This window comes from Lipophrys pholis, assembly GCF_963383615.2.
Source record: "Lipophrys pholis genome assembly, chromosome: 5".
In the NCBI taxonomy this organism is placed as follows: domain Eukaryota; kingdom Metazoa; phylum Chordata; class Actinopteri; order Blenniiformes; family Blenniidae; genus Lipophrys; species Lipophrys pholis.
Genome location: NC_137628.1, coordinates 3,915,748 through 3,935,389, shown reverse-complemented (window position 1 = coordinate 3,935,389; position 19,642 = coordinate 3,915,748). Strand labels below are relative to the sequence as shown.

Genomic DNA, 19,642 nt, shown 5'->3' with positions numbered 1-19,642 from the left:
ATAATGTTGAATCTAGCAACCCCATTCTAAATAATCTACTTGGTGTCCAATAAAAGCGGTGTAATATTTTAAACTGCATTAGTCTCACTCTTAGGTCTCTGGATAAAGTACCACCATTGGCACATATTCTTGCCCACTCCTGGTCATCAAAAGAAATCCCTAAATCTTTTTCCCATACCCATTTCAGAGAGGCCATGTTTTCATTCTCACCGAGGCTGAACAACAACTTGTAATATTTTGAAGCCTCCCGCCCCCCACCAAATATCTTAAAAATTGCCTTTACTGGATCTGCAGTCTGTGGGGCCTGATAGTGTGAACTAAACACTCCTTTCAAAGCATGACGAATCTGAAAGTACTTCCACATGTGGTTCCTGCCCAGCCCATATTGTTGTGATAGATCCTCGAATGATTTAATTATATTCCCACTGTACAGGTCCCCCATAGTGCCAATCCCTTTATCCAACCATTCGGTCCATAAGAAGGAAACTTTATTAACACAAACTTTTGGATTCAGCCAAATACTCGATGTGCAATTTAAATAAGGGTCAACATCTACAATCTTTAGAATTTTTTTCCACATCTCCTGAAGATGTGATATAATAGGGTGGAATTTGTCACCCTTCCTAATTTTGCTAGACAGACAGTTTATTAGTGGTAAAGGTGCTGCTGCAGATTGCTCTATGGAGTGCCATGCCACTTTGTCTAATCGATTGGCTAAAATTTTTGACAATATCTTGGCGTCCAGAGATATCAGAGAAATAGGCCGATAGTTTTTGCACTCATTCACAATAAGTGTAATCAGAGCTTGAGATAGCGTTTGAGATAGTTCCCCTCTCTCAAATGATTCCATGTACATATCATATAATAGAGGAGTCAACTCGGTCACATAACATTTAAAAAATTCTGCCGTATACCCATCAGGGCCTGGAGCTTTATCATTTGGTAAGCCTTTAATAACCCTCACAATTCCCTCCTGAGTTATTGCTGAATCAAGATCTTTCTTTTGTTCTTCGGATAATTTCCGTAGGTCTAATTTCTCAAAAAATTCTTTCATATTCTCATCCTCATTACTACAGTCCGACGTAAGGAAGTGATCTTAAAAAACATCTCCTGCCTGGTTTCTCTGTCACTCATTACATAGTTCAACATTCAGTGAATCATGATGAAGAGCAATGAAAATATAAGTTTGGCTGCAGGAGCCACTTGACGTTATTTGGTTATCTGATCAAGCTGCCCCCAGTTAACTTCCCATTTGAAGTTTATCAAGGCCGACTGACTGTTAAGAGGCCCAAAGATCGACCCAGAACCTGCTGGAGAGATGAAATCTCTGGTTTGGTCCGGAAGCAGCTTTGGGGTTTGAACCCAGAGGAACTGGAGGAAGTAAAGCAGGACAAAGATATCTGGACTCTCCTGACTGAAAGAAGATGAATGGATGACTGCAGAGTGTCATTCTTTATATAAGATATCAATAAAATACCAGAAACACACATAAGAAATCTTTTTCTCTGGAGGTTGAAAGTAAACTTTGCTCGTCTGATACATGGTGTTTTTCTTATCTTTAATGTTTCCCGAGAACAAGCTTCATAAAATTACAAAATTAATCATAAAAAACTGTTTGTATACATACAGTGGGTTAGGTTTCATTTCTTTAGTTTCTCCAGACTCAAGGACGTGATCACTCAGAAGATAAAGACATGCACTTACTGTACATGTCATGTTCCTGGTTAGAAGTTACTGGAAGTTGGCTTAAGTTTATAATTGCTGACCCCTCCCGTTGACTCACCGTGTTCAATAAGTAACTCAACCTACGTCATATGAACTGATGCTGCTATTTGCTCATTTATGTTTTTCACTAATCATCAGTTCTTATTGTCCTGTGACACAGATAGAGGCCTATAAATTCTCACGGCCCTGCTCTGTGGTGACACTGCAGGAGTTGCTGCTGAAGGATGGGGGCACCAGGGGGCCTGCTTTTGCTCGTACTTCTGCATATTTTCACAGGAAGCACCTCAGGTAAAACCACCTGCTTTTCTGTCACCTAAGATTAGATAAATTGCCATTGAAATTAGATTTTTGAGACTTTTACTCCTTTTTTTTGTTTGTTTGTTTTTACTCGAATGGATTGGATTTATTGCGAGACTGATTAAAAGTTCACCGCCAACACAACGACACATTCCTATTTTCATGACTGATTTCGAAATTCAAATAATCATCTAGGACAGTAATTTTAAAACTGGTTAAGTAAATTTGTGGTGCTCCTGTTATATATGATTAATATGCCATCTTTTCTTTCAGATGTAAATGTGACTTTATACTAATCCTTCACCTTGGCATGTTGCACAGTGCAACATCCATCCACCATCTTTTAAACTATTATATCAAATTCAGAGCGCATCATGAGCAGGCCAGTAGTTCATCACAGGACCAGTTCACACATGCTCAAATTCACAATATTATAATGTTTTTTTTGGACTGTGGGAGATAAGTGGAGAAAACATGCAAGGCAAGGCAAATCAACTACAGTGTATAGCACCATTCAAACACACGGCAATTCACGGTGCTTTACAAGGAAATTAAGGAAATATATTAAAACAAAGTGATAGGGTACAAACCTATTTTAAATGTAATAGAATAAGTCAAATCTATAGTTTATTTGAAAGCCCAAGCAGATAATAGTGTTTTAATGTCTGGTTTAAAAGAAATGTGTATTCAGATCATTTGCTCCTCAGGTGAATAGTGTAGGAACTAAAGGCTGCTTCTCCTTGTTTCTTCGGACTCTGAAACACTTATTAAACCTGTTCATGTGGACCTCAGGCTTCTGTATGTTTCATATTCTACTAGTAAATCTGAGATGTTTTTAGTCCCAAAACTATTCAAAGTTTTATAGACATGCAAACAAAGCATCATGATTGTTTTTTTTTTTTTAAATAAGTTGTAAATTCTTTTAGATATGACACAGAACATAATGTACAAATTGTATATGAAAATACAGCCAAAACAAAATGATCGTAATCAGCTAAACATTGTGAATATTCCAACTTGTGGTACGTGGCAGGTCTACTCCTTCTGTTTACAGTTGAAGATATGAGATATCAAATAACCATTAAATTGCCTCTAAAAATGTGGCATGAACTCATTTAATCTTTTTTTTTAGGAAGTGTGACCTGGCATGCACACAAATACACAGCACGATATTCACTAATATGTCGCACTCATTTTTAGTTTAGTGATTTTAATTACTGCGAATACATATGTGAAACTGTCCTTTTGCCGTTCTACAGGAATCCTGACCACAGGCTGTGACTCATGTCACGCTGAGGCCTCCTGCCTGGATCAAAGAGGACGCGGAGACACATTCTCGGACCACGTCCGTCCTTACACTTGTTTGTGCAAAGATGGCTTTGTAGGTGATGGTCTGACCTGCTATGACGCCAAACTGTGCAGTGACTCCTCCTGCTGCAGCCCGGGTTACCGCTGGTCACCAGAAGAGGGGTGCGTGGACGTTGACGAGTGCTCCCTCCCAGACTCTCCCTGCAACTCACGTCAGAATTGCAAAAACACACCAGGCTCCTTTGAATGCGTGGAGTCCGTGTCAGAAATCACATCAGATGTTTCATCAAAGTCTTTCCAGGCTGTGTGTGGGGGAACGATTTGTCGTAGAGGCATGGACTGCATCTTGAGTAATGGCACTGCTCGATGTGTTGACCCCTGTGAGGTCTACACTGTACTGAACGATGAATGGCGTTCAACAAATTTAAGTGGGAATGGAGACCGTTGTGATCGAGATCGCCACTGGCAAGGCTGGTATCGTATGTTCCAGGGGCGAACCAATGCTCGTATCCCAGAGAGGTGTCCAGAGATGAATAGGTGTGGGACACATGCTCCATTGTGGTTAGTTGAACCTCATCCCACAGACTCAGGTGTAATTGTAAATCGCACTGTGTGCAATACCTGGATAAACGGTTGCTGCCATTTCACAAATCACAAAATCCATGTTAAACGCTGCTATGGAAGCTACTATGTCTACAAACTGGTAGCGCCAACGACATGTCAACTTGCATACTGTTCAGGTGATGATTCTAAAGAAAAATCTTCACATGTATTCACACAAAAAGAATTTTTGCATTTAATATATTCACTTTTTTTTTGACAGAGCCGTATGGACCCGAGTATTTAACCACACCACCAGTAGTCGCCACAACCGCAGGACCACCATCTTACAACAGAACCACAACACCATCTTACACCAACACCACACCACCTGGTAACGTCACAGCAGTTGAGGGAGAGGTCCGCCTGGTCAATGGAGGAAACAGCTCCTGCTCTGGCAGAGTGGAGATCTTCCACTACGGACAGTGGGGGACGGTGTGCGATGATGCCTGGGACATGCTCGATGCTGAGGTGGTGTGTAGACAGCTGGGCTGTGGCAGAGTTCTCTCAGCACCAACAAATGCACGCTTTGGACAAGGCAGTGGACCCATCTGGTTGGACAATGTCATGTGCACAGGCAGTGAAGCAAAGCTGTCTAAATGCCGCCACCAAGGGATTGGATCTCACAACTGTCACCACAGTGAGGATGCTGGAGTCGTCTGTGAGGGTGAGTACAGATTTGTGCAGCTAGAAACACTGCAGTCTGTATTATTGCCCCACTTCTCATCTTGACTTCCTTTCTCTTCCTTTTAGGCAGTTCACCAGTGAGGCTGGCTAACTCTGGGAACCGCTGCTCAGGCAGAGTGGAGCTCTTCCATGCTGGACAGTGGGGGACAGTGTGTGATGACCACTGGGACCTGGACAATGCCAATGTGGTGTGCAGACAGCTGGACTGTGGAAGGGCCCGATCAGCTTTATCTAATGCAGCCTTTGGACCTGGCACAGGGCCCATCTGGTTGGACGACGTCTATTGTTATGGAAACGAACCATCCATATCAGACTGCAGACATCTCGGGTTTGGGACCCACAACTGTGGTCATCATGAAGATTCCAGCGTTATATGTGAAGGTAATCATTCATGAGAACATTTTGAGTAGATTTCAATTATTGTTGCTCACATTTAATCATAAAATGAACTCAGTGATACAGAGAAATGTTTATTTCTGCACAAACTGTTGTTGTCTTCTTAGTTCTCAGAATATTTTCTTTCAGGTCTGTCAGAAAGCAACAGCACAGCCTGGCCGACCTTTCCACCTGTGAACATGACAACCAGACCTCCATTATTGTCAACCACACGACCATCTTACAACAGGACCACAACACCATCTTACAACAGGACCACAACACCATCTTACAACAGAACCACAACACCATCTTACACCAACACCACACCACCTGGTAACGTCACAGCAGTTGAGGGAGAGGTCCGCCTGGTCAATGGAGGAAACAGCTCCTGCTCTGGCAGAGTGGAGATCTTTCACTACGGACAGTGGGGGACGGTGTGCGATGATGCCTGGGACATGCTCGATGCTGAGGTGGTGTGTAGACAGCTGGGCTGTGGCAGAGTTCTCTCAGCACCAACAAATGCACGCTTTGGACAAGGCAGTGGACCCATCTGGTTGGACAATGTCATGTGCACAGGCAGTGAAACAAAGTTGTCTAAATGCCGCCACCAAGGGATTGGATCTCACAACTGTCACCACAGTGAGGATGCTGGAGTCGTCTGTGAGGGTGAGTACAGATTTGTGCAGCTAGAAACACTGCAGTCTGTATTATTGCCCCACTTCTCATCTTGACTTCCTTTCTCTTCCTTTTAGGCAGTTCACCAGTGAGGCTGGCTAACTCTGGGAACCGCTGCTCAGGCAGAGTGGAGATCTTCCATGCTGGACAGTGGGGGACAGTGTGTGATGACCACTGGGACCTGGACAATGCCAATGTGGTGTGCAGACAGCTGGACTGTGGAAGGGCCCGATCAGCTTTATCTAATGCAGCCTTTGGACCTGGCACAGGGCCCATCTGGTTGGACGACGTCTATTGTTATGGAAACGAACCATCCATATCAGACTGCAGACATCTCGGGTTTGGGACCCACAACTGTGGTCATCATGAAGATTCCAGCGTTATATGTGAAGGTAATCATTCATGAGAACATTTTGAGTAGATTTCAATTATTGTTGCTCACATTTAATCATAAAATGAACTCAGTGATACAGAGAAATGTTTATTTCTGCACAAACTGTTGTTGTCTTCTTAGTTCTCAGAATATTTTCTTTCAGGTCTGTCAGAAAGCAACAGCACAGCCTGGCCGACCTTTCCACCTGTGAACATGACAACCAGACCTCCATTATTGTCAACCACACGACCATCTTACAACAGGACCACAACACCATCTTACAACAGAACCACAACACCATCTTACACCAACACCACACCACCTGGTAACGTCACAGCAGTTGAGGGAGAGGTCCGCCTGGTCAATGGAGGAAACAGCTCCTGCTCTGGCAGAGTGGAGATCTTTCACTACGGACAGTGGGGGACGGTGTGCGATGATGCCTGGGACATGCTCGATGCTGAGGTGGTGTGTAGACAGCTGGGCTGTGGCAGAGTTCTCTCAGCACCAACAAATGCACGCTTTGGACAAGGCAGTGGACCCATCTGGTTGGACAATGTCATGTGCACAGGCAGTGAAACAAAGTTGTCTAAATGCCGCCACCAAGGGATTGGATCTCACAACTGTCACCACAGTGAGGATGCTGGAGTCGTCTGTGAGGGTGAGTACAGATTTGTGCAGCTAGAAACACTGCAGTCTGTATTATTGCCCCACTTCTCATCTTGACTTCCTTTCTCTTCCTTTTAGGCAGTTCACCAGTGAGGCTGGCTAACTCTGGGAACCGCTGCTCAGGCAGAGTGGAGATCTTCCATGCTGGACAGTGGGGGACAGTGTGTGATGACCACTGGGACCTGGACAATGCCAATGTGGTGTGCAGACAGCTGGACTGTGGAAGGGCCCGATCAGCTTTATCTAATGCAGCCTTTGGACCTGGCACAGGGCCCATCTGGTTGGACGACGTCTATTGTTATGGAAATGAACCATCCATATCAGACTGCAGACATCTCGGGTTTGGGACCCACAACTGTGGTCATTATGAAGATTCCAGCGTTATATGTGAAGGTGAGGGCATTTCCATGCTTTAATATGTTTTAACACTAATGATATTTTTAATTTCCAAAAATCCCCACATAAATGATTTGATCTCAGTTTCTTTTCTTTCTTTCTTTCTTTTCTTTCCCTTTAGCGCCACATCCACCACAGCATGCTTTTGATCTTTATTGTCAACAGAGCAAAATGCAAATACGAGTGCAGGCAAGTAGCCTGGTAGCTTCCGGGTACAACCCATTGTCTGGCCACTTGGCTGATCGCAACTGCACCATGGTCAGACAGAGTTATGGCTGGATTTGGTATGAAGTTGACACTCAACCAGAAGCCTGTGGAAATCTAATGAAGGTATTCATTCTTTCTTTGACAAAAGTATTGTGTGTCCTGCTACAGCTTCTCGTGACAAGTTTGAAATTTTATCATGAGCGAAGTGGCCTATTTGTAAGTTACTTGCACTTCTGAAGTGGCGATACTATTAAATAAGTTTAGTTGGCATTCACAATACAATGAGAAGTCTCAATCTGATGTCTACATCATCTCACGAGGAGATTATCATTAGTGCTGTTTACAGATGCCTGGGCGCTTAATCCATAATCATTTTTATATTTCCAGGTTGTAATAATCTAGTATTGATTATTAGACTTAAGACTGTAATCTGAAGTTTATTTCACTTATTTATCCTAATCGGGGCATTGACTAATTACTTCCACATGTGCCATAGCTGCCCTATTTTTCTCCCATTTTTCTAACCACTGATAATTTAATCATCTGTCTTTCAGACCAACCGTACACACGTTACATACATCAACAACATATTCATCTATTCAGCACAAAATTCTTCCTTCAGCGCTCCAAGTAGAGTTCCCATCTCCTGCACGTATCCTCTGGATGCAGACAGCACCCTTGATGTGCTCATCAGGCCCCTCCTTGTGTAAGTAACCATTTGGTGACATCATTTGCTATTTGTCGGCTAACATTTGCAACTGTAAAGATTATTGATTTGATACTAATTTGATTTGTCTTTACAATACGGTCTTCTTGGTATGACTCTTCTTTATGTAAAACATTTACCTCTTAGTTTTCGAAAAAAAAAGACTTTATCATCTGACGTTATTACTAATAATAATCATAATTATTATTACTATTGTTATTTTTATTGATATTGTCATTAAGTAGAACCCCAAGTTTACTTTACATTGGGTTTGTGGTTTAGATAACATTAACCTTAAAACCAGAGAAGATCCAGAAGTTGATGACCTTCAGGATGTGGTGGCTTTTTTTCACATTACATTTTTTAAAACTGTTTATTTTTTCTTTGACAGGGAGGAAGGGGGCATTTCGGGTGTGGGCGGAAAACTGACAGCTGCCATGTCTCTTTATCGTAACCCTTCCTTCAATGAAACCTACCCGCCAGGCCCTGTCACCATGCCAGTGGGCAACCCATTGTATGTGGGAGTCTCTGTGCAGGACAGGGGTCCATACTTTGCTGTTGTTCTAGAGGACTGCTTCGCAAGTCACTCTCGAAGCCCTCATACTCCTGTGAAATACCCTTTAATCCAGAACAAGTATGTGCACCTCCTCAGAAACAGCAGAAGCCTTGTGGGACCCTGTGACATGTAATGACCCCGATGATGTCCTCCATCTTTCCTGCAAGGTGTTCCGTTGACCCCCGGCAGGTGCAGGTGATTGAGAACGGCAGATCAACACGGGCTCGTTTCTCTGCTCTGTTTTTCCTACAAAGCGGTAAACACAGAGACGTGTATCTTCACTGCAACCTCACCCTCTGTGACATGAGGAAGTACAACTGCTTCACTGTGAGTCACAACTTTCACTTCATCAGCCCCACAAATAGCAGTATTGACAGACAGACAAGTAAACATTTTTTGCATGTCCCTTATCCCCATCCATACTAATCATTGTCTCTCTCCTCCTCCCCTCACCCCCCTGTACCTTGTAGTCTTGCAGAAGGAGAACAAATCGCTCGGTTTTCAGCTCTGCTTCAGGGACTCCCATCTCTTTTGGGCCAATCACTTGTAAGTCTGACCCACAAGTCTCACTTCAAGACTAATGTATCCTCACAGAGACTAATGTCTGAATTAATAAAACACTTTTTGTATCTTTTTTATCTCTAGGGGCCAATTAAATGGCATGAGCTCTACAAAACATCAAAACCAAACCCAACTTTGTGATATTGTTTTTTACTCATGATATGAAAAATGAAGGTTTTTGCTGTGTATACTGACATTTTGCTAGTCTTTGTACTTCCTGTCATTTCCAAATCTGTGCAACAATGGTTGAAAAAAAAGTTTAATAAGAAAATAAAATGTTTCATTCTTTGCATCTCCTTGTTTATTTTCATTTGAGACTGTAATCCCAATTCTATCACAGTCAATAACATTCCTAATTTATTTACTCTGAAATTCAGTGTTCATGTCAGACATCACACAATACACAGTCAAACTGACACATCACTGATTCAGCATTGATTTAATCGCATTATCATCAAAGGCATATTGTGAGGGAGAATTTGCTACAAACGGAGAACTAGATTTCTTTTTTAACTAAACTGTCCAATAATGTTGAAATGTCTCAAATTTAACTTTTGATATTCAACTTGTTCCGAGGTTTTGACAATGTTATATTAAAAGTAATCTTTTTCAGGATGTATTTGTCTCTCTTTGGAGTGAAACAGAGAAAAACATTTGGAATTGTCCACAAATCAGTAATAAATATAAAGGTACCAGTAAGAGACACAGAACTATCACAGAAAAGCGCAAACTACCTCAAAGAGACAAAGAGACTAACTCTAACTATGACGAGGCGAGACATAGCTTCCACAAATACATACAAAACTGTCAAAGGAGAAACAAAACTATCACAGTGACAAACTCCACATCAAACCACTTGGAATTAAAAGAAGCAACCCTGAAGAAAACTGTTTAAAATAGACTTAAAACTACCACAAAGAATGGCTGAAGCATAATACATTTTTTTCCAATTGCAAACACACTAAAATGACATCCATAGCACAATTATTTTACCTGACACACAGAGAGCAAAACCTCCTCTCAAGTTTCCAAAAGCCTAAACACCTTTTGTGCTTTACACACATTTTGCAATTCAAAATGGTACTTTTTAAATGAACTGAACACGGTTCTCTGCATAAGAGATGACAATCTGACATAAAGTCACATGTGTGCAATTTCAAAACACTGCCTTTCAAAATGACGCCACCTGAGCTAATTGGCCAATATATGTCCCATCTGGCCAAACACCTGGATGCTTAATTGTTAACACTTCAATCAGGAAATAGGCACTAGAAAAAGACCACAGGTGAGCACCTCTTTCTTTTACAACAACAATGGAAGACGTTGCAGAAAGAGGAAGAGGAAGAGGGGGAGGAAGAGTGAGAGTGAGAGATAGGGGTCGAGCTGGTAGAGGAGTTCATGGCAAAAGAGGACTACAACTCTCAAATGAAATCAGAGCAACCTGAGTTGATCATGTCATCAACCAGGGGCTGACAATGCGAGAAGCTGGACAGAGAGTGCAGCCCAACTTGAGCCGTTTTACTGTCGCCTCTGTCATCCGGACATTTAGACTGGAGCACAGGTATGGAACCAACATTTCTTTCACACTATGTAGTACACCTCATGTCATAGTGTATCAGTTGGGTGACACCTGTTTACTTCATGAATGGCTGATGATATACACTAACTGTACAAGTTTCCTGAACAATTTACTCTACTGTGGGGGAAATATCTTTAGGCTGCATTGTCCAAGCCCTATATATTTGTTTTTTCTAAAGGACTGAGACGCAACCATGTTGGAGGAAGGGGTTAATTGTTCACCGGGGTACAGGAAGCTGCCATTGTAAACTTGGTTTTGGAAAATAATGAAATCAGATTATGTGAAATTCAAGGCCACATCATCCAAGACAACACCATATTCAACAACATTCAACAAGTCAGGGTGTCCACATTGGCTCGCATTTTGTGATATTTTAGTGTGTGTTAGTGTATCTTAGTGTGTGTCGTGGTATTTTAGTGTGAGTTGGTGTCTTTTAGTGTGAGTTGGTGTCTTTTAGTGGGTGTTGTAGTATTTCACAGTGTGTTGTGGTATTCTAGTGTGTGTTGTGGTATTTCACTGTGTGTTGTGGTATTTCACTGTGTGTTGTGGTATTCTAGTGTGTGTTGTGGTATTTCACTGTGTGTTGTGGTATTTCACTGTGTGTGGTGGTAATTCCCAGTGTGTGGTGGTAATTCCCAGTGTGTGGTGGTATTTCACAACGTGTTGTGGTATTTCACAGTGTGTTGTAGTATTTTAGTGTGTATTGTGTAGATTCCCACCACGATGATGTCTTTCAATGTTTCACCAAAAGGAAGAAATAATGAGAATAATTCATATTTCAAATGCAAAGGAGAATATTATTGAAGCAGAAAGTGATGAAGAATCATTTCATCATGTGAGCAACATTTTGATTCGTGGGTTTAAATTGTAGTTCAAACATTTTTGCACTCAAGAAGAAACCTTCATTGAATGAAGTGGTCAAAGTGATATTTAGGACGGGCTGCATGATTCTCAGTGAGCAGGCTCAGCTCGGTCACCACCGCAGCTCAGCGATAGAAGCCCATGTGGAAGGTATAACTTCCAGAGTAGCTGCTGGCTTTGTACATCTTTTGGACGACGGCACCGGTATTCTGATAGGCACTGACCGCTTGGTCAGTGAGCATCCCGATGCCTTTGATGGGGTTATTCACATCCATCCTGTAGCACAGGAACAGCTGGTCTCTTCCGGTCCCCATGTTCAGATCCACGTCGACATTGATGTAATTCTGGTCTGGGTTCTCGGAGAACTTCAGATCCCCGATGGCACTCTGACTGTCAGTGGTAATGAGGTACCAGATGTAGACCCGTTCCTCCTCCACAAACTTGTTGGCGTAGTCATCCATCCTGTTGTAACCTTGCTGAAAGAGGCCACTATATTGGGACCAGGAAGAGGTGATCCCACTGATGTACACCGGGGTCTCTCTCTCCACCCACAGGCAGGCCTAGTGTCCTCCAACGGCCTGGTTCAGATCACAGGTCAGCCTCTCCCGGCCCTGTTGAATCTTCGTGGCTTCATCGTGCACACCGTTGGAGACATGATGGCCATGTCAGCATCAGTGGCACCCTTGAGGAACCACACATAGGTCGGGGATCCTGCAGCATTGAGGTTCTTGTGGACCTGGCGGTACGTTGCTTCCTGAAGGGCCTCTACCATCTCAGTGGTGTATGAAAACTGAATCCTGGTGATGGCCTGGACACCAGTTTCTTCTTTGTACCAGAGGTAGAACTTGTTGCCTCCAGGTAGTTTGTTCGGAGGGCCTTCAACCTTTTTGAAGCCATCTGCAGTGAGCTGAGCCTCCCCGGTTTTGTTCAGGGAAACCTCAATCTGATTGACGGGCATTTTGGATTCCTGCATCAAAATAAGCAAAAAGATTCATCAGTAGACATCAGGTTGTACAAATTGTGTGTCTAGACAAGGGAATGTCCTGCACACAATTAAAAGGATCAACACTGTGTGGATTGTAGAACCTTTGTCCTGGTTATTCTGTGTGCCTGCCTCTTTAATAGGAGAGGTGGAAGGATCACTAGCCTACTGCCTGTGTGATTTTAATGTTTTTTTTTATTCTGCTGGATTTTTGGTGTAAAAGGAGTCCTGCAGCGTTGGGCGCACAGACACAAAGAGCATCAAAAAATTTGTGAATAGTGTGTTTTGACTTTTGTTCATAATTTGGTTTCACCTTCACAGATTTTTGCAGAAACTTTCCCCAGTCAGCAGCGAGTGGCAGGCACACAAAGTCTCATGTGAAATGTTGTACTTTCAGTTTTCCTGCGGGCTCTCACACTAATTGGAGACGATATGTTTCACCTTGACTTTGAACTTGTGAACATACAAACGATAAAATATCAAACTGTTTCACTATAATGCAGAAAAGGATCCATTTTAAAAGTTTCATGTCTCTGAGCAAGATCCTCGACCCCCATCATCGTCATTTCAATGTGGAAAAAAGGAATTTCCTCGAGGGGATTAATAAAGCAGAATTAATTCAGTCAATGAAAGACTTGAGTTTCACTGATAATCTCTATTTCCACAAGATGCATTCTTTGTAAAACATCAGACCACGACATGCTCCTGGACTCAAGCTCAGATATTTCAAGTCTTGATGGATTCCCTGAAACAAAAACCTTTAGTATTTTGCAAGGAAATTCTCAGTTTGTTGAAGAGCAGCAGCCAAATTGCATTAAAATGATGGTAAAGAGCATTTTAAAATCAGATAAAGAGTAACAAAGTAAAAAGTAAGCAGTTGAACACTTATGTTTGTTGGTCTGGACGCTGCTGCTGGACGCTGCTGCTGGACGCTGCTGCTGGACGCTGCTTCTTTACGCTGCTGGACACTGTTGTCCTCCCAAAGAATCACTCGTCTTTATATAGAGAACAAATTGCTGATGTTGACTGAAATCACCATATGTATGTGTAATAACCTGATAAAATCAGTTTATTTGTTACTATTAGTTTGTATATGTTATTTTTACCAGGTAAAGATTATTTGTTGTTTATCTGTTCCTGATGACAAAACAGGAAGGGACTACTTTGTTGTTTTAAGGGCAGTGCGGAGGGATACCATGAGGGTGGCCGGAAAAAAAGGAAAAGGGATACGAGCCGGAGAAGACACACGACAAGGGGCGAAAGATAGTTTAAGGTCTTTTCAGAGTTTGTGGCCTTCTTAATTCTTTACTCTTGTGAAAGGGGTTTTCTATCCACCCGCATTATCACACTGACCATACATTGTTAACGGAGCCAATTGTGGACGTCTTTGTCTCTGAGTTGCAAGCTAGCCACGTTAGCTTAGCTCACCGGAGCCACAAGGACAGGACGCACGTGGGGATCTCCAGTCGGCACGAGAGCTGGGAACAACTGCAAGGCAACAGGGAGGCTGCCTGTGCCCAGGAACGTCTGCCTGCAGGTGTGTCAGAGTTGCCTGTCAGCTGGGGTCGTCCTGCCATGAGGGAGGCTAGCCTGCTGACAGGGAGTCTACATTTGCGGTAGGACTTGCCCAGTTCTGAAACTGTGCTCAGGTCATCTTTCCTCTCTATGAGCTCCAACGAAAAGCGCGCCAACGAACATTAAACCTCTCGAGAGTGCACTTTGGGTGACAGATTAGTATCTGATCAATCCCGGGTCTATTTTATTTTCACTCATTTATTATTGGTTCATTCAAAGTGTTTATTCTCATTCAAATCATTGTTGTTTTTTGTGTTCAATACAGAGTTTGATTTTCTTTCTTGTGGTTGTGATATTATTTGTATTTCCTGCTACATTACCCTAGACACGTTACATTACATTGAGATGTCCCTTTCACCATTGAGTTAGAAGTGTTTATTTAAAGGGGCAATCACGTTATCAGTTTAATTGTAAAGATTTCCTCTCAGTACGAGCCTATGGTGAGAGGGTTACATTTTTGGGGGCTCGTCCGGGATAAAAGTTATTTCATTTTCTGTTGATGTATAAAGGTGTTTGTGGCAATCATAGTAAACATTTTGTGTAACTTTTGTAACTTCCAAAATGGATGCTGTTGAGATTGAAGCCTGGTGTAAAAGAAAACAGTTAGCTCATGAAAATGCACTAGTGCTGAGTAACATTGCTCCTGATGTTACAGACGATGTACTGCTCAGAGCTTTAGGTCAAGTAAAAAATTTGGGTAGATCAAAGATTGTTGACCGCTGTGTAGACACTGCCACCAAGACACAGTTTTTGCTCATTCAGACTTCCACTGACTTGACAAAGCAAAGCCTGCCTGACTGTGTTGGACTTCCTGGGGAGGCCGGTCCTTGGCCTGTTCAAATACTTCCTGGTTCCCGACCAGAGGAAGTGTTTAAAGATAAACTTCTGTCTTTTTTAGAGCAGGAAGGCCAGACTGTCGCTGACATCCAGGGGTTTGTGAACCCATCCCCACTAGATTTGAACACAGCACTGATCAATGCTCTGAGTTCCATAGTGGACAAGTGTAACACCAGCCCTGTTGATACCCATAGCTACCGCAAGCTTCGCACGTTTTCTGGAGTCAAGCCTATCCCTAGTGGAGAAGAGGAGTATGATGCTTGGGCAGAGCAGACAATGCATTTGTTGGAAGAGTGGCAGTGCAGTGATGCTGTGAAAAAACAGAGAATTGTGGAAAGCTTAAAGGGGCCTGCTGCAGACATTGTCAGATTTTTGAAAACGCAGAACCCAGCAGCTGCATCACACGACTATATGCAGGCTTTAGAGGTGGCTTTTGGAACCACTGAGAGTACTTCTGATCTTCTTGTGAGATTCCGGCACACATTTCAAAATGATGGTGAAAGACTTTCCAGTTATCTGCTGAGGTTAGATAAATTGCTGCATTGTGTGTTTAGAAAAGGCGGGATCAAGGTCTCTGAAATGGATCAGCTTCGTATTGACCAGGTTGTGAGAGGTGCGTTACCCAGTGACATGATTGCCCTACGTATCCGCATGACCCATAAGTTACGAGCACCTCCTACTTTCAGTGAACTATTGAAAGAAGTGAGGGAGGAGGAAGATGCGCTTCAGAGCAGACATGATTTCAAAAGCACAGTTCTGTCTAGCACTGTTTCGGTCCCCAGACCAAACGATGATGCTAAAGAAAACTCAGAAGTGGAACAGCTGAGGAAAGAGATTAGTGTCATGAAGGCCGAGATGGTGAACCTTAAAGCCACAGCAGTCGGAACTCAATCAGACACCTATGAACCACAGGCTGAAATCCCTGCTAGAGCGAGATTCAGGAGAAATGATCAGTCACAAAAGTCCCGCTATGATGAGGACAAACCAGGGATTTTCTGTTATAAGTGCGGTGAGGATGGACATTACAAAAGAGAGTGTGATGGTGAGGAGAACCTTAAGAGAGTCAATAATCGACTGATCAAACTCGCCAAGAAATCGGGAAACTACCGCGGGACCCAGTAAAGGAGCGGCCTGGTATCCCGATGGTCAAGACATGCTCCACCAAGTGCATCAACAATGACAGAAAAGTGGTCAACACTATACCTGAAGGCTTAGTAGGCCCTAATTCAGCTGTACCAGTACAGATTGAAGGTGTTTATGCTAAAGCTATCCTCGACACTGGTTCTCAAGTTACTTTGTTGTACAGATCCTTCTATGACAGATACCTGGCTCATTTGCCGTTGACATCCATCAGTGCTTTGCAGATATGGGGTCTCAGCCCATCTGATTACCCTTATGATGGCTATTTGTCAATCAGGCTGGAGTTCATGGAGGCTGATGTAGGAGTGGTTGAGGCCATTGATGCCCTTGTGTTGGTCTGTCCTGATCCCACGGTTAAAGGCGAGGCATCCATTCTTGTTGGCACAAACACACCTACTGTGCGGCGATTACTAAAGAGCTGTAAAGAAAAGGGAGGGGAGAACTTTTTGAACACAAGGCATATTCACCCTGTTTTCAAGAATGTGTTTGAAAAGTTAGCTTACCTGCCGCTCCCGAGTGATGATGATGATGATGACAAAAGAGGGAATGTGTGGTTCACTCAAGCAAAACCCATAATCTTGCGCCCTGGAGGGGTAGCGAGAGTGACAGGTGTTCCAAAGTTTCAGGGAATTCCCAGTACACAAGCGATTCTTGTTGATTCACCTGATGAGCATTTGGATGACTCAAGGTTTCCTGAGCAGATCCTAGTAAGGTCAGAGTTGCAGGCGTCTTCGGCCGCGATGTCCAAGAGAATCACTGTACTTGTTAGAAACGTGTCAGCTAAAGAAGTCGTACTGACCAAGGGGATGCCAATTGCTCACCTGTTTCCTGTAGAGGTGATGCCGTCACATGCAGTGAGCAACAAGGCTAGTGATAACTCCACGGATAAGGTGACACCAGCTTCTTTCGAGTTTGGAGATTCTCCTGTCTCGGGGGAATGGAAAGAGCGGCTGGTAAAGAAACTCATGGAACGAAGTGAAGTTTTCTCCACTCACGAGTTTGATGTGGGATGCAGTAAAAGCACTCACCACACCATTAAAACCACAGAGGACAAACCATTCAGGGAGAGGTCTCGTCGTCTGCCACCTGCTGATGTTGAGGCATTGAGAGAACATTTAGCACAACTCAAGAATGTTGGGGTCATTACTGAGTCACGAAGCCCTTATGCCTCCCCTATAGTAGTGGTGAGGAAAAAGAATGGTAAAATAAGGATGTGTGTTGACTTCAGGACCTTAAACAGGCGCACTGTCCCGGACCAGTACACGGTGCCGAGGATTGAAGACGCATTGGCTTGTCTAAATGGCAGCAAGTGGTTTAGTGTGCTAGACTTGCGGAGTGGGTACTATCAAGTGCCAATGAGTGAAGCCGACAAGGAGAAAACAGCTTTCATTTGTCCAGTTGGTTTCTACCAATTTGAAAGGATGCCGCAAGGAGTGTCAGGGGCTCCTGCGACTTTTCAGCGCATTATGGAGAAAACTGTCGGAGACATGAACTTGCTTGAAGTTTTGGTCTACCTCGATGACCTTATTGTGTTTGGTGCCACACTCGAAGAGCACGAGGAGAGGTTGTTAAAGGTGCTTGACCGACTCCAAGACGAGGGCCTCAAGTTGTCACTGGACAAATGTCAGTTCTGCCAACCTTCAGTGACATATGTGGGACATGTCATATCCCAAAACGGTGTGTCAACAGATCCAAAAAAGACAGAAGCGGTAACTACATGGCCCAGACCAACGACAGTGACTGCGCTGCGGTCATTTCTCGGGTTCTGTGGATACTATCGACGGTTTGTGAAGGATTACTCAAAAGTCGCTCATCCTTTGAACCAGTTGTTATCCGGGTATCCGCCCACTGTCAAGAAGTCGAAGGTGAACAAGAACAGACATTACCTTAACCCAGTTGAGCCTTTTGGGAGTAGATGGGATGATAAATGTGAGGCAGCCTTCGAAATGCTGAAGCAGAGACTTACTCAAGCTCCTGTATTGGCTTTTGCAGACCCACATTTACCCTATGTTCTGCACGTAGATGCTAGCCGAGAAGGTTTGGGTGGGGTGCTGTACCAAGATCAGGGTGAGGGGCTAAGACCAGTTGCTTTTGTAAGCCGGAGCTTAACTCCCTCTGAACAACATTACCCCGCTCATAAACTTGAGTTCCTGGCGTTAAAGTGGGCCGTGGTGGACAAGTTGCACGACTACCTTTACGGGGTTAAGTTTGAAGTCCGAACAGACAATAACCCATTGACTTATGTTTTGACATCTGCTAAATTGGATGCCACGGGTCACCGCTGGCTAGCAGCCTTGTCTACCTATGACTTCAGTCTAAAGTACAGGTCTGGGTCCCTGAACATTGACGCAGATGCGCTGTCTCGTCGGTCACACTCTACAGATGTTTTAGAACAGAGGTGGCAAAACATCTCCGCTGAGAGCGTGAGAGCCATGTGTCAGAGTTGTGCATTAACTGAGTCGATGGGTCATTGTCTAATGAGAGCAGTTGATCACTTAGTGCCCCCAGTGCAGGCCCTCCCACAGGCTTTCTGTAATTTGTCCACCCTGAGCACTAAAGGAATGCCGGTTTTGAGTCAAAAAGAGCTGTCTGAAGCTCAACAAGATGATCCTGCCATTGGAGAAGTGTGGACAGCTTTTCAACATGGAGATGTATCACGAGTTGATAGGACTAAACATGGGACCTGTCCATTGCTCTTGAGAGAATGGGATAGATTCAAGATACAGCAGGGTGTCCTGTACAGAGTCACAAGCCCCCCCTGGCAAATCCCATAGATCCCAGTTAGTTTTGCCTGAAAAGTACAGGGAGGTGGTGATGAAGTCATTACATGATGACTCTGGTCATTTAGGCATTGATAAGACCTACGGCCTAATCAAAGACCGCTTCTACTGGCCTAGGATGAAAACGGCAGTAGAGGACTATTGCAAGACATGTGCGCGTTGTATTCGGAGAAAAACTCTACCCCGGAGAGTTGCTCCATTGTCTCATATGCACAGTGATGGCCCATTAGATCTCGTATGCATGGATTTTTTATCCATCGAACCAGACTCCAGTAATACCGAAAACGTCCTTGTTGTAACCGATCACTATACAAGGTACGCTCAAGCCTTCCCCACAAAAGACCAGAAAGCAGCCACGGTGGCTAAAGTTTTGGTGGAGAAGTACTTTGTTCACTATGGGTTGCCGAAAAGAATGCATAGTGATCAAGGACGTGATTTCGAGAGTTGTCTTATTCGGGAGATGTTAAGTATTCTTGGCATTGACAAATCCAGAACTACTCCCTACCATCCCCAAGGAGATCCTCAGCCCGAGAGATTCAATAGGACTTTGTTAGATATGCTGGGGACCCTAGAGCCAAACAGAAAGAAAAGGTGGAGTCAGCATGTTGCGCACTTGGTTCACGCTTATAACTGTACTCCGAATGAAGCCACCGGGTTCTCGCCCTATTATCTCATGTTTGGACGTGAGGCCAGAATGCCCGTGGACCTTTGTTTTGGAACATCAAGTGATGGAACCCGACAGAAAAACTACCT

The 19,642-nt window shown here is 43.6% G+C and overlaps 1 protein-coding gene across 1 annotated transcript; it reads left to right on the top strand.

Annotated features, from left to right (window-relative positions):
* Window positions 1–1,861: 1,861 nt before the first annotated feature.
* LOC308110317 (scavenger receptor cysteine-rich domain-containing protein DMBT1-like) lies at window positions 1,862–9,427 on the top strand. Its single transcript, XM_080464543.1, has 14 exons — window positions 1,862–2,013; window positions 3,282–4,070; window positions 4,154–4,597; window positions 4,684–4,998; window positions 5,143–5,661; window positions 5,748–6,062; window positions 6,207–6,701; window positions 6,788–7,102; window positions 7,227–7,435; window positions 7,867–8,018; window positions 8,410–8,652; window positions 8,742–8,901; window positions 9,045–9,120; window positions 9,220–9,427. The coding sequence occupies exons 1-14, from the start codon at window positions 1,950–1,952 to the stop codon at window positions 9,228–9,230; spliced, it is 4,107 nt and encodes a 1,368-aa protein (XP_080320669.1). The 5' UTR covers window positions 1,862–1,949; the 3' UTR covers window positions 9,231–9,427.
* The last annotated feature ends 10,215 nt before the right edge of the window (window positions 9,428–19,642 follow it).

Excerpts from the sequence above, each read along its gene's own strand:
- LOC308110317 (XM_080464543.1), top strand. The coding sequence starts at position 1,950 with ATGGGGGCACCAGGGGGCCTGCTTTTGCTCGTACTTCTGCATATTTTC. Across the intron at positions 6,063-6,206 it reads TTCCAGCGTTATATGTGAAG|GTCTGTCAGAAAGCAACAGC; the intron begins GTAATCATTCAT and ends ATTTTCTTTCAG. Across the intron at positions 7,436-7,866 it reads CCTGTGGAAATCTAATGAAG|ACCAACCGTACACACGTTAC; the intron begins GTATTCATTCTT and ends TCTGTCTTTCAG.